Source organism: Temnothorax americanus, unplaced genomic scaffold (assembly GCF_048541705.1).
Source record: "Temnothorax americanus isolate GAGA-0224 unplaced genomic scaffold, ASM4854170v1 Scaffold10, whole genome shotgun sequence".
Taxonomy (NCBI): Eukaryota; Metazoa; Arthropoda; class Insecta; order Hymenoptera; family Formicidae; genus Temnothorax; species Temnothorax americanus.
The window spans coordinates 1,991,720-2,017,069 of record NW_027509231.1 but is presented as its reverse complement, the minus strand read 5'-3'; the positions used below and the strand labels follow the sequence as shown (position 1 = coordinate 2,017,069).

The 25,350-nt window shown below is 40.8% G+C and overlaps 3 protein-coding genes across 5 annotated transcripts; all 3 read left to right on the top strand.

Annotated features, from left to right (window-relative positions):
- Nucleotides 1-76: 76 nt before the first annotated feature.
- On the top strand, nucleotides 77-5,861 carry LOC143900139 (uncharacterized). The gene is made up of 3 exons (XM_077411141.1): nucleotides 77-332; nucleotides 3,225-3,341; nucleotides 3,507-5,861. The coding sequence occupies exons 1-3, from the start codon at nucleotides 193-195 to the stop codon at nucleotides 3,613-3,615; spliced, it is 366 nt and encodes a 121-aa protein (XP_077267267.1). The 5' UTR covers nucleotides 77-192; the 3' UTR covers nucleotides 3,616-5,861.
- A 1,136-nt stretch (nucleotides 5,862-6,997) lies between these two features.
- Nucleotides 6,998-9,256, top strand: LOC143900033 (uncharacterized). Its single transcript, XM_077410954.1, has 4 exons — nucleotides 6,998-7,558; nucleotides 8,080-8,270; nucleotides 8,681-8,791; nucleotides 8,955-9,256. The coding sequence occupies exons 1-4, from the start codon at nucleotides 7,382-7,384 to the stop codon at nucleotides 9,088-9,090; spliced, it is 615 nt and encodes a 204-aa protein (XP_077267080.1). The 5' UTR covers nucleotides 6,998-7,381; the 3' UTR covers nucleotides 9,091-9,256.
- Nucleotides 9,257-10,246: 990 nt separating this feature from the next.
- LOC143899952 (uncharacterized) lies at nucleotides 10,247-23,491 on the top strand. 3 transcript variants are annotated; one of them, XM_077410803.1, is made up of 5 exons: nucleotides 10,340-10,519; nucleotides 15,138-15,282; nucleotides 16,026-16,363; nucleotides 20,182-20,292; nucleotides 21,890-23,491. In XM_077410803.1, the coding sequence occupies exons 2-5, from the start codon at nucleotides 15,145-15,147 to the stop codon at nucleotides 22,137-22,139; spliced, it is 837 nt and encodes a 278-aa protein (XP_077266929.1). In that variant the 5' UTR covers nucleotides 10,340-10,519; nucleotides 15,138-15,144; the 3' UTR covers nucleotides 22,140-23,491. The 3 variants fall into 3 exon arrangements, with proteins under 3 accessions (XP_077266938.1, XP_077266929.1, XP_077266920.1); XM_077410812.1 differs by lacking the exon at nucleotides 15,138-15,282 and having other exon boundaries at nucleotides 10,247-10,519; XM_077410794.1 differs by lacking the exon at nucleotides 10,340-10,519 and having other exon boundaries at nucleotides 11,117-15,282.
- Nucleotides 23,492-25,350: the final 1,859 nt, after the last annotated feature.

Here is a 25,350-nt window from a genome sequence, read left to right as displayed (position 1 = left end):
CCTCCTCTCTCTCTCTCTCTCTCTCTCTCTCTCTCTCTTTCTCTCTCTTGACAGTTGAAAGCAACTAATCCTTATTTGTGATTTAACGAAATTTAATTTGACATTAACTTTCTTCCACTTTTCCATTATTTCATTATTATTACGCAGCTTGTATACTGTCTAACCATCAGCACGCTTTCGAAGCCCCAAGGAATGTTTACTATTGGTGTTACCGCCGGGCTGGCGTGGGAACTACCCTATAGAAATACCGTGCTGTACGGGAAGCCAGCCGAGGTTTATCATCGTCGGAGCAGAAGAGAGCTGTACCGCAAAGTGGAGCTAATGCTGAGAACGTGAGTAAGAGAAAGGTGGACACAAAGACTGGGGGGGGGGGGCAGGGAGGACCGCGTTTCTCCACTTCTCTCATTCCGTATGAATTACCGACGATCGCGCGGTCTGTATACAAAAAAAAAAGAATTCACGCGAATTATTCCAATAACGCGGGAAATGAAAACTTATTCTTCCGCGCGCGCGATGAGGAAAAATATGAATCGCTATTGCAACGATTACGACATACTTTTCGCCGTTCGGCAAGAAAATCGAATATTTCATCACTTTATTTCGCGTCCTGAGTCTATTTCATTCTTCTCTATACTGATCAGATTTGTCCTCCTCCACCAAGTGGGATGTTCTGATGGAAAAATGGTAATTCTATTGAACGCGGGCGAAGGGTGAGACTTATCGACGAGATTTTTGTTTCAGCGAGCTTGTCGGGCAAGTTCGCCGCTACTCCCGGTTCACGAAGAAAAATAGACGCGCGAACACCATTATTGGAAAGCTGCCTTCTCATCTGCGTCGCGGAAAACGCTTCTGTTTCCCAAAGCGAGACGTCTCTTCGTTTAGAGGCGATCGATCCGGAGGAAAAATCATAGCGTGCCGGAAGTTTAAAACGGGCCGTCACCCGGCAACCGCGCTGACGTGTAATCGACACCGACCGTCTCTCGCGCGGGAGAACCTAAGAATCTACTCTCGCAAAGCTCCGCGTGCGTGACTGTAATAAACCAGATTGCACGTTGCACCCGAGGTTGCACCTGGTAAATCCATATAACTCGCGGGACGAAACACGCGGAAGAAATGTATTTCACGGCCGATGAAGGATGAAGTGGCAGGAAAACGCTTTTAAACGGTCATTCGAGCGGCGAGCGCGGATTAAGCGGCGCGCTTTCGTCGCTCGTGGCCGGAAAATGGTCTTGCTGAGGGGAAACGACGCGATGATTCAGGTACGACCGACGACGCAGTAATGCCGTAAAACCGCGCTCGCGCTCGGCCGCTCCTGCAGCAACGTTTCCCGCCTTTCACACAGCGGACACTGCAGTTGTCGAGCGCTTACGAGCACATTAAGTGGGCGCCGCGGAATAAAAGAAGCCTCTCGCAATGATCGCAACTCTTCGCGCTGTTTCAAGCGTGGCTATACTTTGTGCGATAATGAAAAGAGGCCGACGAGATTCACTTCGCTCGCTGCTCCTTTTAATACAGGATTATTCTCGAGACGCGTAAAAAAAGTTAATTGAATCGTTCTTGTGCAACGACGACGAAGCGAAGTTGCAAATTAAATGATCGATCGGTCGGAATCAAGGGACAGGTGATCGCGGAAGAACCATCGTCGGCTCGCACTCGATTTATCGAACGCTTAGTGGAAACAATTTGCTCCACTCCGGCGGGGTCTCGCGCGGCAATTGTTATAGGAGCAATTATATTCGCGCCGCGATTGAACCGGCTGACAGTTCCATTGAAATTGATAACGTGTATTTTGATGTAATTTCTGACTTAATCGGATTTTCGACATGTCTGTCGTTGCAAAACGTTGTACCGATATCGCGCTTCGCCGCGTACAAATAAATTCAGTTGTCACGGCAATCGTGACTATAATACTATGATATACGGGTGCGTGTATAAACATTGAAGTTCGTTCGAAATCGGCCGAAACGTTCCGAATCGTTTCTGCGATTCGAGAGAGGAAATAGAGGTAGAATCTCTCGCGGCGCCGCCGAAACACGTACCTATAGGCATACCAACGGGGAGATATGAGTCGCGATCGAAAGAGAAATTGCATTATTCGGAGGATGCCGCGTACGTGTCATTGCGACGCTTTATTTTGCGTCACGCTATACGTCTCGCTTCGCGAATAGCAAAACTCATCGTTGGGATTGCGCGGTTTAGCGGTTCCGTGCGCCCGTCGCCCGCCGAGCGTCTTAAGATATGTCCTCGCCGAGCAATCCGCGGGAGTAAAGGGGATCGTTATTCAGAAGATTACTTGACAAAACGGTACATTGTGCAGAAGATACGGAAGCTGTAAGAAGAGACCGCTATTAATCCACCGTCTATCACGACAGCTTCCTGTTAGAACTCTGTCAAAATTTGTTAAATACAATAAATCCTAGATCTCGCGTCAATCGTCAAGTTTCATCAATTGTCATGGTCCAGCCCGCGAAAGCTCGCAGCGAGATCCCGTCTCGACGAACTTCAGCAATTCAGATATCATTCCAAAGGATTTGTCTCGTCAAATTTGGGGCAAAATAAAACAGCACTTCCGGTTCGTCGATCATGTTCACCGCGTCAGGGAAATTCTCTCTTCTCGGTATAAATCACATCCCACGCTTTTGCTTAATTTCCGCGGATCGTCGGATAGACACGTATCCCACGTTCATTACGGTGCGGCAACCCTCGATCGAAACGCTTTCTGTCGCCGACTGCAGGCGCGCGTACACATCAGTAAAGTTTCAGTTAAGAGTCGAGTCGTGGGGTTAATCCGGGGATGGCAGAAGCGGTCGGTTGCTTTAATACAAATTGTGCGGAGCTATAGGCTAATTGCCGGTATTTGCTCGGGGTGAAAGAGAGAGAGAGAGAGAGAGAGAGAGAGCACGGACCGAAGGGGGAAGGACTACGGGGCTTGGTTGTTTAGCAGATGTGTGGTGTGCGGGCGAGAAACGAGGGGAGGGCTCATTGTAAACCACCCCCGGGTTTGCAGTGGAGCTCGGTTTCGTGCTCGGTAATATCAACGCGCGTCCCTTCCCCCCCCCTCTTTACCCTCCGGTATTATCGCGGACTTAATGAATGGACCGCCGACTCTTGGCGAGCTCGACAATGATAACAAGGATGATATAATGATAAACGAGCAACGATCCTCGCTGCTCCCGAATCCTTCGTCCTCTCTCGTCGTATCTCATCTTCTGTCCACCGTGAAGCCAGGGAGAAGACGGTAAGGCCTGCGTGCTCAAGGCGATCTGCAAGGCTGCCAGACGTAAGCGCGAGGATGTCGGGAAGGGAAGCTTCCTCGAGGAGATCCTACACTCTATATTCAGGTGAGTCGTGAATTAATCAATTAAGTTAGATTATATATAGATCTCTGCCGTATTTTCTAAATTTTTTCACTTCGTTGTAATGTGCACTGAAGACTGGTTAAATTGTTAAAATCTTGAACGTCAATTTGGCGGATGTTAGTTAAAGCGACGCATTAATGTTTGCAGTCTGCCTGGAGGATGGTACGACATCGATCCGATGACCGAGTACGAGCGAACGTACCACTTCGGTGAGAATTGCGACGAGGTGCGCGCCAAGTGTCCAGGTGTCTTCTGAATTGCCGCAATCAAGCGTAATCATCTTACGCAGATGTGAAACGAGCAGCCATCACGAAGCACTTTCTCTCCCTTTCCCGGCCCTTCTAAATTATTAGAGCGCTTGAATTACACATGAATTACACAACTACAAATAGCAATGAAATTTAGACTAAGATTTATATAAGCAAATAGCAATAGATATGTTTGAAGTATACTGTTTTGTCTTAGCGTAAAGAGATTTGCGAAACTGATCATAACTGTAGCAAAATACTAGCGGTAGTTTGCAATTCCAAGCTCTAAGTTATTCAAATATAACGATATTGAATGCTTAATTAAGATTTTTGAAGTTAAAGGCGTAATTTTATTTAATTATCTGAGAAATTATCGATAATGTTGTATCGAAAAATGACGAAATGGCGAAGAGATAAATTTAACGCATAATGCAATAACGAATTTGTATAAAATTACGTGATGATGTAATATTTTAAAATGCATTTTAAAAACGTCCGCCGTGAATTTTATTTGATGTAAATTATAATCTATATGGACATACCTCTCGCTTTCTGCACAGCTTGTACTTGCATTGCAAGCTGTGCAGAAAGAGAGAAGCATGTTCCTTTTGGGACTGAGAGCGTTCCGAATAACTGCCGCGCGGTCTTTTTAGTCGAGAGGTAAAAGGAGGTAAAATATTGTGGTGTAAAAGCGAATAATTGTAATCGTCGCTACGTGATGAGATCGACAACAATGTCGACAACAATGACGTCAGCAATTCGAATTATGCAGTCGACGTCGTTCTTGGAATTTCCTCGTAACTACCAAATTGCTCGGATTACAACAGAACTTTCAGCAGAGAGTAGAGAGAGAGAGAGAGAGAGAGAGAGAGAGAGAGAGAGAGAGAGAGAGGGTCTTTAAAGTGCAAATTGCAGTATACTTTGTGTTGCAAGTTATTCGCTTTTTAACAAATAGTTTTAAGTGATATTAATGCAATTGTAAATTACTTTTACACAACCCCTGTTGGTTTTTGCAGTTGTAATAAATAAGGAGATCTTGTTTTTCAATTATATATATAATCGGGAATAGATATTGAATTCAGAATTTTATGACGAACCGTTCGATGCAATAGGAGTTGATATCATCAAAATGTCTTCGAGACAATGAGTGTTAATTTCAGATTTCCTTGAGTAATTTGAAGCTGATGTTTCCCCAGCGAGAAACTAATGTTCCGCCAATACGTGTGTGTATATATATTATAGATTCGTGTAATCTTGCGGAAAGCCAGTAATCGACGCGCGCGAAGTTTCGGATAGACTCGACCGCAGTGATACAACGCGACGTCATGTCCCAGCATTCCGGCAGGCAGGAGGCTTCAGAAGGGGGAATTGTATTATATACGATAGCTTACCCCTTGCTCGCTGCGCGTGCAAACACGGCGTAATGCAATCCGTAATGTCGCGTCGCGCACGGCGCGCGCGCGGGCGGCATCACGGATGTCTCGGCACTCCGGAAGCGCACACCCACCGCGCGCGCGGGCGGCTGTGCGAAACGTGCCGTGTATTATATTTCGCGGATACGCGACCTATTATTGCGAGCTGCTAAACAGACGAGCCCGCGCGTCTACTGATTTCCTTAATGACGACGCGGGATGTTCGCGCGAAATGGACCTCGGTGCGGACGTTATGTTGCGTACTCGAGGAAATAAACCGTTATTGAGAGGATAGACGCGTCGCGGAACGCGAGTACAAGAGATGCTCCAGACATTTGTCCCGGTAGGACATCGAGGACCACAAAAGTCCGTCGCGAGACTCCATAAATCCATTAGCACGCTTATTACGATGGCGTTTCTCTCCGCGTTACGTAGCGGTGGCGATTAACCAGCAGTCCCGGGGAAGATCGCTCGATTTTAAGTGCCAGATAAATCACGCAGTCTCTCGTAAGGCTGCGCAGAGTCGCCGCGGAGCAGTGGAACCGGCAGCGCGTCGTGCTTGGACGAAGAAGAAAAAGAGAAAGGAAAAAAAGAAGGAACAGGAGCGGAGGAGATCGAGGAGACCCGAAAGCCCAAAATGAAATTACCTCGCAGATTGAAGCCGCGAAGATGGTCAGAGAGCACTCGGATCCTTGAAATTGGATGAAACAGGCAGCTCGGGCAGCCCATTCCTGAATACATTTCGCGAGATTTACGAAATTTAAAGGCTCTCTCTCTCGCTAGCGCGCCGGCACTGCCGGCAGTGGCTGCGGTAAGGTTAAGCGGCGGGGAGGGAGGGAAACGGAGAGCCGATGAACCTTTCATAAAGAACGGCCGCGCTTTTCCGTGAGATTTTTCAAGATTAGCATGGAAAAGCCGGGGGACTCCGCAATGGGGGAGCTTGTCAGATTTTAATGGCCTACGAGAAACCCGGAGAATTAATGAGCACTCTCTCCCTTTCTCTCTCTTTCTCTCTCTCTCTCTCACACACACACACACACACACACACACACACACACACACACACACACACACACACACACACACACACACTCTGTCTGCGTCGAGCGCGATGAATGCGAAAACGCTTGGAAATCAGTATCGATTTGGTCGTTAAATAATTTTATTTATGAAGAAATTTGCGAGATTATAACGAGACAGGCAATCGCAAATTACGTCGCCTTGACGCTCATTGAAACACTCCATTACCTATTTCTCAGTTCACTTTTTTTAACATCTGCATTAATTGCCTAAGTTTTAGAATATTCTCTTTTATATTGAAATATATTTTACAGATGCTTCGTACATACACACACACACACACACACAGAGAGAGCGGGATATTAAAACTTGACAAGGACTGAAATTTATTCTGCGCGTTGCCACCGGAAAGATATCTTACCGCGACATAAAATATGCCAGAGCAAAACGTATATGTAGTTCACGTATGAGATAGGGACGCATACCTTTTATCATGACCGCGAGAGCAGTCCTCTGCACGAGTTTGCGTACCGGACTGGAAAATTACGAAAAATTTAACTCGCGTTTACGATGTATATATACGTGACTTAAGCATTAGGAACAATTTTACGTTCGCGAAATAGATATCGCGTCCCGTTTGCGGTCAATTCTCGCACATGTGCGGAGTTTACGTAAAAGTTATCGATGAAGAAATGTTTCGATTGCAGAGACGAAATCTACAATTAATGTGTGGCATTTTACATGTCTGTCCAGAGGGAATATTTTGCATACCTCTGGGTACGTCACGGTAGAATTTTCATTTTAAGCACACAGTGACGAAATATTATGTAATAAAATTACGATTAAGTTAAACTACATCTTCAGGGATGATATGTCGAATAGCACACTCTTTTACTTCATGCTGTTATCTATATAGCTACGTGTATTATTAAAAATTTTATATCAGATAGGATTCTTTTACAAACGTTTTGAAAAATTGTATTAACTTCGGTCAATGACCATCAGGTCGCGGTTAAAAAGTCAAGCGCAGATAACCGCCATAGCGGTGTTAAGTTGTCACTCAAATATCCATCCGGTTGATGAATTAGATCGTCTCTCGTCGAAGCAAACGTGACAATTCGCGGCGCAAACACAGGATCGCCGTCGCGTCGCCGTCCCGTGGCGAGTCGCTTCCGTATGGCGTGTGCGCGCAATGTGAGTGCAATATTTCGACGTAACCGCGAAGGATGTTCCCGGGTTTTCTGCAAATGCTCTCCGTCCCGTGACCTCCCGGGAGGGCTGGCCCGAGGCCGCGCGGCGCGCGGAGGGGAAATCGCGATTTTCACCCGGATAATTCCGAGAAATGAGAGCCCCGTGGCCCGTCCTGATTCTCGCCGTGATCCTGGACCCGTTGTTGCTCCTAGGGGAGACGGTATGTCACCGTAATGACACCAACTTAAGTGCCGCTGGCCAAAGGTCAGAAGAGACTCCGCACAGACGTAGACGGGAGCTCACTTTTCCAAAGGGAAGCGCCTTCGTGGTGAGTCGGACGGCCGCGGGTGTTCGCAACGGGCGGCACGGAGCGGGGGAGGGTTATCTTTTGTTACGCTGGACTTTTATGAGGGTGTCATCGCTTGCCTTGCGGAGGTCGAGATCGGTTAAATCAGTTAGATGGGTGGAGCTTCTCATTTTACCGCCATAATCTGCGCTTTTACGAGAAATCACCCTGAAAGCGAACACGTTCTATTAAAATCGCATTTATTCGTGCACCGTATAAAATGTGAAATGCGCGTTTCTTTTGTTTTCCGTTGGCGATTGTACTTTATTTATCGAAATTGCTTATTAGCAAGTATAAGGAAATATAGGGTGTATCTCGTTGCGTAACTATTTTGTAATTATTAATGTACTTTAAAAAAAGGAGTTTCTATCACTTCGGAAATATTTCCCTAGATAATTATTTTTTATTTAAATTCGATTAAATTGCTTTTGTCGAATCTTTGAAAAATAATTTTATTATTCATATTCTGTATGGAGAGAGATGCATACGAATTGCCTGTTTAGATGACCCTGAGCCTTCTAAAAGCTATTCAGCTTAATGAGCCTAAAACCTGGAACTTGGATTTGGAATTCGATACGATATGGCCTATACCTAGCCAGGAAGATTTGAGGAAAGCCTTGAACGGAAGACCATCTAAACTAAAACGGCGACATAGACGCGAGCTCTATGCCAATTTGGAATTAGCGTTGAATAGGTAAAAAGAAAATTATTTTTGTTTTATTTAAACTATATGTTTTATATAAATTGCTTTTGGAAATTCCTGAAAGCGGTCAAGCACAAGATTGAAGTATAATTTTAAGTGTCCGATGAATTGTGCAAGAACAATATTTATTATTGTCAAATTATTTTGTAAATTTGAAATTAAAGCAAACCCATATATGCGATGTTCAAGATAAAGAGTAGATAAGAAAGGTCTGCTACAATTTATTTAATAAGTATTAAAATATAAAATATTGATTTTATAATTAAATTTTATTGAACGCGCATTAAATATTGCGGGCACGGTTTTTGATAAATGTATACCTACAGGCATTCCAGAAATTTTGCTCATGTTTTGGATAAATTTGAAATTAATTAATTAACATTGGTTGTTATCTGTTTCAGTCAAAACTTGCCCGGACGATTATGCATTCTGCGTACAATTTGTGAAGCGGAAACGGTACTAAGTCCTCCAGGATTTTCAATTATTGAGGATGCCATACGAATTATTTTAAGGTAAATATATTCTCAACGTGTCTTAAAATAAATCGACATTTATGAATTTTGATATTAGCATCTGTCAAACGACTTTAACTTTAACTTTAACTTTAAGTTTATTACAATATGTTCACATTGTTAAAATTGTAACTTTTAAAATTAGAAATATTGTATGTTTTAGGAATTTCGAGGATGCTGATAATTACGACTGCTATGACGTCGCGTATCGAGCGAAAAGTGACTGTGAGCTTGTTTATCCTTGTCCATTTTCGCTATTGAAATTTTTGTTGTACAATTTATATACAGAGAGGACGTGAGAGATAGCCGATTAAAAAGTCAGATTGATAACAAAACTCTGTACAAACTGTATAGCGTAACGTCCATTAGAAGAATTTATATTTAATTAGCGCAGTTTTTGTTATAGGCAAAAAATCTGTGATATTCCCGATATTATTGCGCGAATAAACATCTAAAATATACGCATTCAAAGTTGTTGACAAAATACAATGAAATAAAGTGGATCTATAAAAAAAAATGAATAATTCAATCCACGTACATTTCTGTGTAATTTTTATTTGATAACTCTCGAAGATATTATCAAATTAAACAATTATTTATATACACTAATTCCGAAAATATGCAAATTTTCTGGTATGTATTTCTCTTTTGCGATACAACAAGCCGCAATTTCGGCCAAGCGAGCATTTTAATTGAAAATTTCAAATTATATCACACATGAAGTACATTTAGCATTACACTAGTATAATTAACTGAACAACGCTTTATTATTATTAGTTCACTAATGCATGTAAAATGGAATTGGTTTCATATTTGAAATTATCTTCCCGATATGCTTTTGTTGTTGGCCTTATTATTTCGAATATGTGTTGTCACTGGCAGTTGCGGCGAATATAAATTTCCTTCCGTCGTAAATAAATAAGTTTCTATTTCAGTGCTCACTAATTTAGTTAGTCTGATAATTCCGTATGTTCCTATGGCAAAACTGACAAGTCAAAAATATATGTGAAATACATCTAGCGGCGTGCGTTAATCTAACTCTGTTTAAAATTTTATTAAACAAGATAAGTTTTTTAATTCGATTACAAATCGCCACGAATAGCGAAATTTGCCATTTTCGGTTTAATGTCATTTTAGATAATCGCTTTATTATTGCTTAAGAAAGATATACTTGGAACTATAAATAATCTCCGTTTTCACAGTTTATAATTCAACAAAACTTCCCTTTCTCGAAAACGCGAAGTTCCGGAAATATGCCCACGATATACCGCATAATTGGTGCCGGGAAATCAATAAAAACGAAAGAATAGCAATTAGGAAAAATCTTGCCGCAGCGATGATAAACGCTCTCAGATTCTAAGCGCAACTACAAGATACGAAAGTGCATGTGTATGTATATATACGGGCAAAGGTACTCGGGCACACTCACACACTCACACACACAGACAATACAGCCGGAAACGTTAATCGCACTAATAGTGGTGGCAATATTTTACGCTCGCGCCCAGCAAACATGTTCGGCTCTCGAGCCGTTAATCGTTCGCTAAATAAAGCCGGAGGAACGAGAAGTCCGTGCGCGGTTGGACGTTAATGAATTCGACAATGCTCCGCGCTCGCCTAACTGCAATAATAACGGTCGTTCCGGGTCCGGGCTGGACCGTACCGGGAGATCATTCACCGGATAACTCTCGTAGACGAGCACCGCTGGAGATCGAAATAAGTGAGCAGGTGAGCCCGAGGATATCCGCTTAATTCGACCACCCGCCCGCCCGGCCGGCGCGGGCGGCCGGCTCGAAATAAATAACAACTCGTTTCCATTCCATTTTCGTTTGCGTTTCGCAGACGCGGGGATTCCGGATATTGGCCGGAATAATTGGCTGCGGAACGTGTGTCTGTCGAATTCGCGTATGTTCGAATGGGGCTTGCGGGAGTTTCGTAAATTCTACATACATGATATCTAACACACGAGGGATTATTTTTGCGCGCAGTGCTTTCCAAATCGCGGTCGGTGTCCGTAGAAGCGCGTGTATTATATATCGCGAAAACGTAAAGAAGATATATTCCGTAAATATGGTAACCTGTAATTGTAACTATTATTAATTGTATAACGATTTAAATTAATTAGAACAATTTAACACATTGTTACTTATTATTTTAAATCTATCCATTTATCATTTTATCGAATCGTTTCGATAAAAGCGAGTTGGTATCGTTTTGCTTCGATGAATTTGCAAATGAAGTACGTCAAGTGTAACAAAAGGAGTGACGTTTTCGATATTCGATGAAGTCGCACGAGGGAACGGAGGAAGAGACAGAGAATGAATGACGATGAAAAAGAAAGTTTGTCAGATACGTCGATAACACGAGGCAGCCCCAAGCCGATTACTCATGATCTTGTCACGCGGAAGATCAAACGATACAACTTCTTGCTTTTATGTAATTTTCATGTTAATGCACATTCCGTTATATAATTTCTCACTCGAGTATTCTTTCGAGAAACTTAATTCAGCCAGCACGGGAACGGTTAACTGATTAATATCTAGTAATACTCTCTATTCGCGACAGCGAACTGCGAGTTTACGTTCCGGCAATATTGGCTGGCGGATCGACGTACTTAAGAGCAACGCTGGCGTTAACGTCGCCTTTAAAATCTCGTCAGCTGTTATCCCAATAGCGAAAAATTGCATGTGCATCGAAAAGGACATAATCGATCATAAGAAGTACTGTGTTCTATGGGGCCTTCGACCGTCATCGATCGATCATTCCCCCGCCCGCGCCTGTCATTTTTTCACGGTGAGCTAATTTCCTACTTCCTAAAGAGCTTACCGAAGTGAATTACGGGATACTTTTACCGCGAAGGATCGGTCTCTCTCCCGTCCTACGCAGGAAGTTCTATTTGCCTCGCCGTTACCACGACAATACTCGGTCAACCCTCGTCGGACGTGCCCCCGCGACCACGATCGAACGATTTTCTTGGACAATTTCCTGCCGCGGGGAAGATTACGTCAACGATATCCGCCGCAGAACTCCGTGAACCTCGTCATTCTTGATGTTCGACCACACACGCCGGTGTGATTAAATTAATAACGGCACAGGGAGATATCCAGCCATACATATATCCATGTATACATGTATATCTTCGAATGTTTCCTGGCGTACCGGCCGAAATAAGCCTGGGATTTATTCAAAGTGATTATCCACTCATTAAATATCTATAGAAGATAATAATGCTTGATCTCCATACGCTGCAAATTATAAGCGCGAGGATTATGTTTCAATTTAATCGCTCTATACATGTAGATTCCGGTGCAACGTATAATTATCTCTCTCCGGCAAATATTGCATCGAGCCTCTTAATACATTATGCGACATATGGTAATTGCAATTTTCTGTGACGATTTTCTGAAATACGAGACCGTCGTTTTTTTGCGAATGCGCGCGTTTCGAATTTGATTGCCGCGCATACCTCGGGCGTAACGTTGAATCTCATTTTCGGTCGGGCGATGCAACGTGATTGTTTAAGAAGAAAGCACACACCGGGTTAGAATTTAACTTGTACGACGCTGTCCTAATATGTTTCATTTCGCGTATTGTCTGTAGTAAATCCGAAACGAGATCAAGGATGGGGGGGCACACTTGCGGACGACGTTTCTCGTTGATCCGAATAGATTTTATCGGATTCCAAGCTCGAATGCGATCGAACGGCCGCTACGTCTAATCAGACTTGTTTCACGGGGTATGGTGAACGGGGTTGACGAGATCTGACGATACTGCGGCGGATACTGACCGATCGATTATTGGCTTTCATCGGATGCAGGGTATCCGGCGATGTATTATTGTATTGGCGGAAAGTCGACGGGATCTCAATCCGTAGAAAGAGACCGCGTCCTTGGTATCCTTCGATAGCTCGCCCGCTAAATTATGTGGACGGCAAACCGGCAATCTTATTCTCGCGAAATGTCAATCATTCCGCTTTTATTTATAAAAAAAAAATCGTTAATGGCGTATCTCGCGTTATTAGACCCCGCGCGATTATATATATGTCCAAGAAAATAACATTCAACGTCGTACACGTCATATTACCAGCAAGTTATCGATGAGCTGATATTAACGAACTTACGTCTCGGATGTATCGTATACATAAACATTTTCTCCACGCGTCGATTCTCCGGCATAACAAATTTTGCAGCATCCTACGCTACACGGGCGACCGTGGTACATTAATAATCCCGCGCGCGTTGTTGCAATTAATTGGCTGCTAAAAGTGGTCTGCAATTTGTTTGAGCGAGCAGCGTTTTGGCGTGATTATATATATATCTGCGCCGAGGTAATAAGATCTTCATTGGCGGGAATATCTAGCGCGGAGAGCAAGTAATATTCGCTGACAAAGCAAACGACGTACATTGCGAAGGTACAACGGGATAATAAATTAACGCGATGTATATATATACGTAACTTTAAAGCCACGAAGCTGAGAATCATCCGCGGCGAGATATCGTGGCGCGCCGTTTTCTAAATCGCGCAAAGGAAGATTGCGCGCTGAAACGTGCAGCCATCATAAAAAGCATCCCTATCTTCATCTTCGTCACGTTTGATTCCTCGATCTAGTCTCGAAAGCTCCGAGGCTTCGACAAGATGAGAGAGGTCACGGAGAGGAATGCGACAATATCCTACCCTCCCTGTCGCGATGCGGACGAGCAAAATTCTCTCGGAGGAAGAGAGCGGGGCCAATCTCTCGCAAGATCCACGGGATTCGTGGCCGGAAAACGCAAGGACGGTGATCGATGTATAATCACGTGAGAATGTACAATTCTCCTTCCCCGCACGGTGTACATGCAACGCTCTCGCGCCGCGCACACGTACTCCTCTGCCAGGAAAGAAACTAATGCCAGCAATTCCAGAAGTTTTTCGGGTTAACGTTGAGGAAGAATGGCGATCGCTACCGCGGAACGAAAAATTAATTTTGCATCCACGATAAAACGCGCGCTTTTTCGGGGCCGTATAAGCTGCTCCTCAACCCTTTATAGCTTAGATTTTTTAAGTTCTCTGATGCTTTTAAAACATATTTATTACTTACAATTCGTAACATTTATTTTCGAAGAAAAAAATGCGTTGCTTTAATTTTAATTTATAATCGCGATGTGGAAGAGTCTTGATCAAAAGTCATCAGAAATGTAAATAAAAAGGTATAAAATTCAGTAGGATTAAAAAAAATGTTTCCAAAGAGAATTAATATAATATAATATAATAATTTTTCTAAAACGAACGCTCTCTTGCAATTTTTTGTTACTTGTATCTCGATATAAATCTCACGTGGACGCGTTAACTGGGGAAACGATTTTGCGCATAACGGGCATAGTGGATCTGATGTTTAATTCCGGATTTAGGCGACGCGAAACACCGAATTAAAGTTCCGAGCCGGCACCTGCGAGCTCGCGATAAATCCAGCCATTGGAGCGTAGCCGACCGGATTATTTATCTCAAGATTATTTCCTCGTACAATTCCAACTTCCGGTCTAATCCTCCCGCCGATCGCTAACGCCCGGCCTGGAGTCACCAGAGCCCGAATCACGAACCCCCGGTGGTTTACGGCGCGGCAGTTCGCTCCTATAGCGATCGCGGGCAAAAAGGCGCGGGCATTACCGGCGTCGCTCATGGGCTGCTTTTATTTCAGGAAAGTCGTCGAACAATTTCTCAACGGATTATACCGAGATTTGCTCTCGGGAAAGTTGGGTAATTCCTTTACAAGTTCGCGCTAGAAGTTTTGCCCCCTTCCCTCCCCCGCGCCACCCACCTCCCCCGCGCATATCTACCTCCCTCCCCCTCCGTCTCTCGCGCTTTCTTTTTCCGTCTTGCGCCTTACGGAGGGACAATGGGAATAATTTTCTTTTCGCTTCAGGGCGTCTCCTTGACGCGACGAAATTAGCGGTTCGCTTTCCGCGGGATTCTCAAATCTGGATTAACGAGATATCATTTAAAAAAGTGACGGCTAAGCTTCAACCGCGTCAACTTATGTAAGAGCAGTTAACGCAGAAAAATTTCCTCTTTTAACAAAAAAAAACAAGACATATTACGTAGTCTAGATAATATGTAATTTTTTATACATTTTATATATGTATTTTATATCTTAAATTAAAGCTAGAATAGTAAAGTCACATAATTATTAAATTGACAATCAATTTAACAATATTAACACACATCTTACAATTAGAATATACGTATAGGAGATATACGATGTAGAATATACGGGATATATTAGGATAGGATACTGAATGTATAGGATATGTTGCGAAAAATAACTTCTTAAATATTTCAGTTGCTGATCAATATGACATACTTTTTACAGAATAGCAATGGATTACAGCGCCAAGTACCTGACATTTTTAGTTCTCTGCCTGGTATTGTCCGAGTACGAAGCGAACGATAAATACCAAACGAATCTTTCGAGGAAACGACGTTACGTCGTTTTTCCCGAGGGCTCCACATTTTCCGTATAAGTATCGCACAATACCGATCCATTATCGCAAATAATCTCTGTAATTTCCACTTAAACGGTATTATTATTCATAACGCCAGAAATCATTTATGTTCATGTTAGCTTAAAGAACAAATTTTTAGAATGCGGTAAATATTAATTTAAATGCAAATGTGTAACGAGTGCATTAATTAATTTAACATTTATTTGTAAGAAGGTATCGCTCGCAAGCTGGTGCTTGCGGTAATTAACTCGATAATTAATTACTTATATACCGATTGAATGCACTTACCAGTAGGTAATTTCGAGGTTACATGGAATTATTACATTTTATATTATTATCTACATGTCATATACTATCATATTCTTTAGATGTACGTGATTGAAATAATTTTCGTCGTCAACAGATACTTATGATAATTTTAAATTGACAACTAATGAAAATTTGTAAATTTTTCAAGAACCAAAGATGATTGTCTTCTAATTTTCTATGCAATAAGACTTTCATTTACAATTGCAAATGCAATAATTCCTGCTAATCTCGTATATACATAACTCAACTTCTTTCTTATAAAATGTTTTGGTTGTAGAAAACTATATATATAGATACACGTTATTAATCTTACTCCTAAAAGCTAGAGATTCATCAAAAGAGCTGTAGATTCTATATTAATAATTACGTAACAATTATAGTGAAGATACGTAAACGAGGAAACGATAGACTGTAAATCTAACGTTAAACTTGTGGATTGTTCTCAGGTCGCTCTCTGCTTAACCGTGCACACTCTGACCCCGGACGACATCTTCACCGAGGGCCTTAACTGGGGCATCTCCTACGATCTGCCCAACGAGAGCAAGCCCGCCCTGGAGCCCTTCTTAGAGCTGAGGAACGATAAATTTAAAACGAGCAATAAGAACGATCGTTACGGTTCCACTGCGATTGCTAATAAGTACGGCTTCCTGAATTCAAAATGGAATAACAACGTCAGGCAACATTTCATACCCGGCAAAAAAAAATATCACAAGTCGGAGTACTATTACTTGCAAAGGAGACATCGGAGGGAGCTTTACAACAAACTGGAAGTCATCATGAACGCGTATGTATTTCCCGATCAACTTTGCGGAACTCGTAATAAGTAAATGATAACAATTCGAGAGATTATTAAAGTCATGTGAGAATTTTTTTTTATTATTTAAAGCAATCATATTTCCGAGTCTGCTTCGTGAAAGGACTAAACTATGACGTATACTTAGGAAAATATCATCATAAGAATATTGATCGAACACAGATATATTTATTCTTCAGCAATGAAGGATTATATTGATTTCTTACAAATGAAAATTTGTTTTAAGAAATAATTCTTTATTTTTTTATATTTTTTTTTCTTTATATACTTTATAGTTTGAATTTCATGAAGCTTTCCATAGACTCGCGTTTGAAGATTGAATACTCGCAGAGCACTCAGTGCAGATCGATAATGTATAATAACGCGAATGATTGGGCATTAAACAAATTATGACAATAACACGATGATACGATGATCGATGTTGACTGAATTGCTGCGGTCCGATTAGTTCCGCACCAGATAACGATTAATAACATCGCGAGTCCACGTTAAGACAACAATTTCTCGGGATCAACGTTGCTCACCGTCATCTATTCAAATTGAGCGAATATATTAACCTGGATTTCGACGTCTTGAGGGGAGCGACGAATTTTCACGACACGCTGCAGACGAGAGACACGCTCGCGGTAATAAAATGGAACGGCGGTTTTAGCGGCTCCCAGAGCGATCGAACGCGGCCGTCTTGTCTCTTTATGGGGACCCGTCGAAGCACCTCGCTTTCCTTCCGTGTCATCTATCGCGGCGTACCGACGTATCGACCGCATTAACGGAGGAAAAGCCGATACATCGCGATAATGATGGCGAGACTGAGCTCTTCGTACCGCATGTCGGTCGAAGGTATAGAGACGCGCTATTATCACGTCACGCTTACAATTTGTCAAGTCATATTGTATTATCGGACAGACGTATGGCGGTAGCAATTACGCGAAGGATTTTGCCAATTAATTTTAATTATTCGACGAAGACTCGAACCGGCGTTTTACCGGCACGCTAATATTGATCGCCTTCAATGCCAATGAGAGAGATATTGGATAATTTCAAGGCCTTTCTTCTCCTGGCAATCTTTTTCATCGCGTTAAGCGTTTAATAAAAAGTCTATGCAAATAGTTGGTTACGTAACATCAAATACAAATACAAATTAATTGCGCAGAGAATTTAATAATTAATTTTAATTATTTGACGCAGATTTAAATTGTTCTTTATTGGGAAATACTGATCATCCTATCTTGCAAATTTTGTGTCGCGTTTAATGGAGAAACTATGTAACTTAATTTTCGAATTTTTGATAAAAAAGGAATTCAATTAATGAATGTCAATGAGTAAAATAAAAAATATAAAGTTATAAATCGAAAACAATTCAGTTATAATTTTATTAACGCTATTATTTATGATGAATCGCGTGAGAGTTCATGTGACGTGATAATATTTAATCTCAATTGACGGAATGTAACATTGATGTTGGCATACTTTATTATAGTCTATTAACACCAAATGATTTCGAATAAATTCAGAGCATATATATTGCCAGAAAAAAATCAAGAATGTCTGCCAAGATCTTTGATAATCTGATGATATTTGATCATATCCTTTCGTAACCGAAATTTTTGTAATAAAAATGCCAATTTGTATTTTTATTAATGAATTTATATGTATTTATCTGCGGAATTCAGATTTTACATTTATATATACATTTACATGTTATGCCTCAGTTTTTCCAATCGAATACTTTTTTAAAATCGTACACGAAGTTTTGTTGTAATCTATCAGAGTCAATTTTTTCTCAGCGAAAATATGACTCAAGACATTTTTCTTATCGCAATTCATCGGCCTTCTCTAACAAGCAGGCAAAAACGATCTTGCATTTAAAGAACATCGCGGTACATTAATGAAAAGATAAAATTTACGTTATTTATAACGCTTACGAAGCAAATACATTTGTTGACTGTAACTGACTGCTGTGAGACGACAAAAAGAGGCCATTTGTCGAGTCGCGCATAATTCAGCGAGTGCGTTTATTGCATCCCGCACGAGGCTTTTAAGGACGTTTATCGAACGACATTTAGCAGCGCCGTTTACTCCATCCCGCCCGGGATAACGAGGCGAGCGTCAGAGTATCGCGGCTAATATCCGTATGAAATCATTCACCCCTTCGCCGAGAAGATGCTAAAGTGGTGGTTTACCTACGCCCGGCGTCTTATGGCGACCGCTTGGGTTATGCAAGGATGGTTTTCGCTACACATGCACACGAGCGTGTACGTGTAGGAGAAAGGGGGAAAACGTCGCCGGTGGTTTATAAGGGATTGGTCGGCGTGGGTAGTGCCGTTGGTACGGCTTAAGGGTTGCATGAATCAGAGGGTGGCGCTTCCACGGCCGCGGAACGGCACGACGGCCTGATAGCGTTGGCGGGGGGAGGGGAAGGGAGTTGTTTCTGAACGGGTCTGGCGGACCATTTATCCGTTTCTCGGGCCAACGACCACGGGAAAATAGTTTCTCTCTCTTCCGCGGCCATAACCAGATTTATATCCTCTGCCAGGGTGGTCCGATTATTTTCGTCGGCGGCGTTTCGTTCCTGGTCGAATAAGGCCGCGGCAATAGCAGCCGAGCGTTTTTACTTGACCGTTGAAGATATTTAACTCGGAAATACTTCGTAATAACATTGGCGATAGTCTGCGACGAAATCTTCCGCAAAAATGTGATTCGTAGCGCAAAATCCAATGTTGAGCGTTTTACTTTTCTTGTAAAAGAATGTTCAACGACGAAATTTTAATTGATTGCTACGGCAAAAAGTCGAATGTCGATATAGAAATTATTAATATAAATCTTAATGGATTGAATTTTATAATATAGAAAATATTTTTTATTTCAATAACAGGTTTTGTAAGAATAATAGATACATGAATGTATATTTGAACGTCTTATTATACTGTCAAAGAAAATTGGACTGTTACATTTGAAGAACTCGTAGATTAATAGTAATGCATATAGGAATGAGATAAAAAGTTAATGGTATTTGCACAACGTAAAAGAATGAAACGGATAAAATGACATCGGATTGTCTACATTAGGCTAGCAGTATTAATTCTGTCTTGACTCTTTGAGAGATTCAGTCCGTTAAGATCCTCCCACAAAATAAATAGCAGACAATTACTCAGACTGCAGATTGTGAGATATATTCGTCAATTTCGTGTAATAAATGACTTGTTTTTTCCGTCCGCAAATACAAATTCATCTTTCCATTCTCTGTAAGGTGCAAGTTTAGATTGTTATGATTTAGTTTGTTGAAGAAAAAGTAAAATCTGTATATCACAAGAGGACTATTACTTTGTAAAAGTAAAACGTATTTAAATATAACAGAAATTTAGTCCGTAATTAGTCAAAAGAGAAGCTTATTAATTTTTAGACCAAAACGATTACATTATTGAACGATTCTTCAAAGATTGTCCCGGTAGAGCAGTGATAGACAGAAAAATTACTATTGCAATCCGACAGTCCGCAGATATGATGAAAAGAACAAGTCGAGGTTGAATTTAATGAAAGACAAAGTGGATTTTTAAAACGTTTAAAATTTTTTACAAATAAAAATAAAATTGTCATAATTATCATTAAAATTATGTTTGTTCAATTACTGTTATATACCAATTTCAATTTATAAGCCTTTTTAAGGAAAGAGCTATATTCGTACTAGTATTCATGAATACATATCAATCTTTAACAACATCTCGCAAGCGTTTATTACGACATAACTGTATTGAGTGTATGTTATACAAAAGTTTCTCTTATTCTTTTAGGATGGGCTTTGACGGCAGGACGTGTGTTCTACGCGCGCTTTGCGAAGCATCTCAACGGTTAATGCCAAAGGGTAACACCTTAATAGAAGAAATGATGAGAATATCGTTCTCGTAAGTTTCTTAAACGAGATGAATGGGTTTGGCAAATGTACGCTTCGAAGGGTCGTAGATTAGTATTTTATTTTTCAAATTTTTTCCTCTACATTTCACTTTAAGAATTCATGAATATTAAGTGCCACGTAACTTTAAAATAATGTGATCCAAGAGAGAAAGAAGAGAAGAGCGAAAGGAACAAATGCGGTGGAAGATGCAGTTAACTGATACTAAGAAGATGCAAGATTTATAATAATACAAAATAAATAACGCTGGAAAAATAGCTTTCCTTAAGGTGAATTAAACGCGCGCGCAAGGTGGTTTATATTCTAATAACTTTTTGATAAACGTAAAATCTTTCTTTACCAAAAATAGTAGAAATGAAATGCTAAAAATAAAAATTGAAATGGTAGAAATTTTTCACGCTTTGATATCTTCGTTATTAGTCCGAAAATAAGAATTCAATTATCTACTCGACATTAACTGGCCAATATAGTTTTGTAGTTTCGTTAGCTATTTGTCCTCTGGTCCCTGAAAAACTCTTCAGTTTCAATCGTTTGCACAAGCGCAAAAGCTATCAAGAGTATCTCGACATTTTCGATTGTATAATTCGATCCATCGAACACTTGACCCATCTGTTTGAAACGCCCTACATAAAATCTTGTATGATATTATAAGGTAAAGGCTTTTGATGAAAAATGTATTTACGATAAACCGGATTTTGTACACTTTAACTTTTTTCTTAATAATGTGTTACAAGACTGAATCCAATTATTTTCATTAAATTTTCTATAATTTTTATTCGATTTTATTAATCGAGACACCCCTAGGGTAATTTTCTACACCCCAGTGTCGAAAAAAATAAAGCTCACGTTACAGTAATTTAAATGTGTTTCTTTTGTCTTTAAGATATATTTTTATTAAATATATTTTAATATTAAATTTATATACGTATCTATATATATACTATTCTCAAATACCATTAAATTATAGAACAATAAAAAATGTGCAAGATGTAATTAATAACAATAACTGTTAATTGGCATGTAAAAATCAACTCAGGTGACCGTTTCCGCATTAATGTAAAATATATACTTGCCTTATAGAATAATATGCATCAATTTATTTGTATATCCATATAATATTCTATTTCTTCTAAATTAAATTATAGATAACTAATATGTCTCTCTTCTTCATAAAAGAATAAAATAATTTAGTCAAGGCAAACGAGATGATGGATTAGAAACATGATTCATAGGATTTAAAAGATTCTTTCTATCCCGGGAGGGCACCTTCTCGATTATCCTACAATTGACTATTACGAGCAGCCTATTATACTCATTATCTTGAGCAACAACGCACGATTTTCAAGAATTTTGGAGGATTCTCTCTTGAGAGATCATCGCGCTTTATTACTCTAGAAGAACATTTCAAACGTGATATGATACTCGACGAATGATACAGGAAAGCTCAAGAGGGTGCCCCCCCGGTCCGCCTTCTCTCCTCGTCAGTTTTCTACGACCCTTCGATATATAATTCGATCGTTGCCATATAGGCAAAGTGAACGCACGACTTACAATCTAAGAGGTAACTCGTTTTGCTCCTGTCGTTGTAGATTACCCCTGAAGAGAGTGTTCTCCTTTGAGCCGCAGGAGCATCGCACGTACACCCAGGCTCATAAAGCCGGCCGCGAGGGCAAGGACTGCGCGGCCATGTTTCCAGGGTGCAGTTTCTCCCTCATCGACTTGGCTCTTGGGAAATATAACGCACCCCCGTCCGACCGTCCCGGGGATGCCGCGGACCACGCCGGAACTTTTGGCACGGAGGACGGGCCTGTCGTGGATTGGCCGAGGTACATGAGGTAACGCGGTGCATGCAAACGGCAGCCTGATTTCAACGCTGCACGAACATGCAGGACGCCGCTTACGCGGTGCCGACGACTCGACCTCGACTGAAACAAACGATCACGGATATTAGAAGGATGCAAGTTTGGCAGATTTTGTAATTTAAAATACACAAATAAAAGAATCTCTTTCTGCATTGTCAATTGTTTTCATCGTTGCTCCCGTTTCCACGAGTGCTCCCGAATGTTGTACGAAGCAGCGAAGACATAAAGTACTAGAAGGAAAATTCCCAATATAACTGTATATCTCACGTTATAATATTAACATCAACGCCCTGAAAATTAACGTTGCTATTCGTTCTTTATCGCTATTATTATTATCGCGTGTAAAAGCATAAGCGCGAATTACGGACAACTAATACGCGATTTACGAGTACATCATTAAACAGAATGACGCGAATAACAGAGTTGGAAGTGGAAAGTGGGACGCTGAACATCGGAGAAACATTTCACATGGCGCCGACGAGGTGGATATGGTTGATATATACTCCATAACAAGCTACAACAATATTTCTCGTTACATCGTTATCGTGCATGATAATACGATTTAACTAATTGGATAGAATTGTATCGAATTGCACGACGCGGAACAAGAAACGAGAAAATATATATATCGGTAACCGATAAGAGGAGATTGAAGAAAGACTGGCTTATAAGGACTGTTCGGAATTCAAAGGGATGTATTCTGTTCCGTTTCTGTAAGTACCTCGCCAATATTGTACATGATATTTTTAGAATATGGAGACACTCCTTTATATACATCTCGCGGCATTATTACGCAACGTCGGTTTAAAATTAGAGTTTCATATTTATCAAAAAATGCAAGAACTGATAAACGAAGAAATCAAGAAGAAATTTATGAGGCAAAGATATATGTATTTCGAATTTGAGCGCTTAATGAGACAGTAATCCTGATTATTTGTATGTGATGAACAGTGTATGTAGTATCTTTTTAATTATATTAATGTTTGCTCATAAATTATGGACATTACAAGTGTCGATTGCTGTATAATGCGGGGCTCATACTGCGAATCCATAACTCGTATAAATCACGGAATTCCAACATATGCGCAGATCCAATTCCGATGTGAATAAAGCCACATTTAGAGCATAATTAATATTTTACATGAAATACAAATTATCGCGTGTTCGATAATTTTTAATCGGTTTATAACAAAATAATATATATAAATCACGTTTTTGAAACGTAACGAATATAACTAAAATCGCAAATTTACGCAATCTATTTTAACAACGTTTTTAAAACTTGATTAAAACACATTTTTAGATTGATATATTGCGAGACAATAAACTACTCGGAAAGCTATTATATCGTTTGCATCGTTTTGCATTAACTTCACTTATATATATATATATATATATATATATATATATATATATATTTATTTATTTATTTGTTCTATTTATAATTCCCATTTAGAGGCTAACCATTTTTCAAGTATGTTGTTATAAAGCATACAAGAAGATGCGATAGGGGTTTAATCGTGCACGACCGATATGGATTGGGTGAGATATGACACGAAACGGGATGGTCGGTGCATCAAGAAGCGGTAGAAGTAGCAGGGGGTGAGTGATGGAAACTTAGAGAGGAGGAAAGTACCTTTTGAGATAGCACTTATGTTGTATTTGCACGTGTCATAAATACTTTATATCTTCGTAAAAAAAAAGACAATTTTGAAACCTGCTATATACCTGCGTGTATCGTCAGATTACAAAAATTACTTCGCGTATAACTCTATTGATTAAGCAGTCGTAATTTTCTCGACGGAGTTTTAGGATTCGAAGAAGATTTTATTTGGAGAGCCACAAGTACTTGAATTTTATTTGTGCATTATGATGGTAATGAAGCGCTATACGTTTTATAAATTTTTTCGTCCAATCAGTCTGGTTTCCATAATCTCCCGTTTCCGTTGTTCATCGTTCTTTCTCATTTTTGCTTGTTGTTTTCCGTCTGATACCGTGTAGCGTGGATAAAGAATGAAAAATTACATCGGCCCTTCACAAGGAACCCTCGGGCAACGCCGGGTAATGATATATAAGAACGACGAGACTTTCGTCGTGTGGGCCACTGGAGAGACATTCTGCGATAGGCCCTCGCCGAGAGAAATTGATTTTGGATTTATTCGATGACGTCAGTGTCCGGCTGGGACGTCTCCGCGGGAATATAATGACACTCTCGCGGCGCCGATGTCGTTGATATTACTGGCGATGAAAGAAATCCGATATATTGATTGCGAGGCGAAAGCAGAGCTCTTTAATAATGCTAGGTCCCTTAATTCCTCGCTATTAACTATTAAGTAATATCTGCTACTGGGTTTCTTTTGCTCGCAACGAGGTAGTGGACACACGCGAAAGATTCCAAAAAGAAATTTACTCGGTGGTTCCGCAATTATTCTTTATCTTATTTACTTCGTATTAATGCCATATAATGAAACCTGCGTAGGACTTTCTGACGTTAACGCTGTTAATAGTCTCGATATAATTTAACGCTCGCAGACACCATTGAATTTATTTGCGACAAAACTGGATAAAACGTTGTAAAAAAAAATGTCTTTTATTAATTCAGAACGACTTTGAGATAATAAGATGCCGAATAAAATGCGAATAAAATTGTGAGATATTTACGAGTTGTCACTCAGCCGAACGGCGGAGAGAAGAAGCCCTTAGATGCTCTCTCGCCCTATTTATACCGTAAAGGTTGCTTTGCGTTTTATTGCCGACGTCGTGTTTGTTTTGCCGGCAAGGGACGCCCTTTTTGCTTCGTTACAAGGTGCGGCTTTTTATCATTACACGGCGGGTGCGATGCACCTATCTTGGTGCGCAGCCTCGTCACACGTGTAACCCTACCTTCTTCTGGACGCTGGAACGGATAAAAGGGACTTCGACGTGCATACATCCATAATAGACGGATATCGCGTACTGTAAAAGCGGCGCCTCGTAAAGTCGCAATTAACTACAGCGTGTACCAAAGCACGTGAATTAACCGCCATATGTGATTCAGGACGCGTTTCTAAATCGGATTAAACGAGGCGCGGCGAATCTCGAAAGCGCGCGAGTTTTTTACCCACCCACCTCCCATAATTCAGTAATTTACGTTGTAATATGTACTTATAGCGCGGCTCGCTGCACAGTAGAATACGGACGCGCTAGCG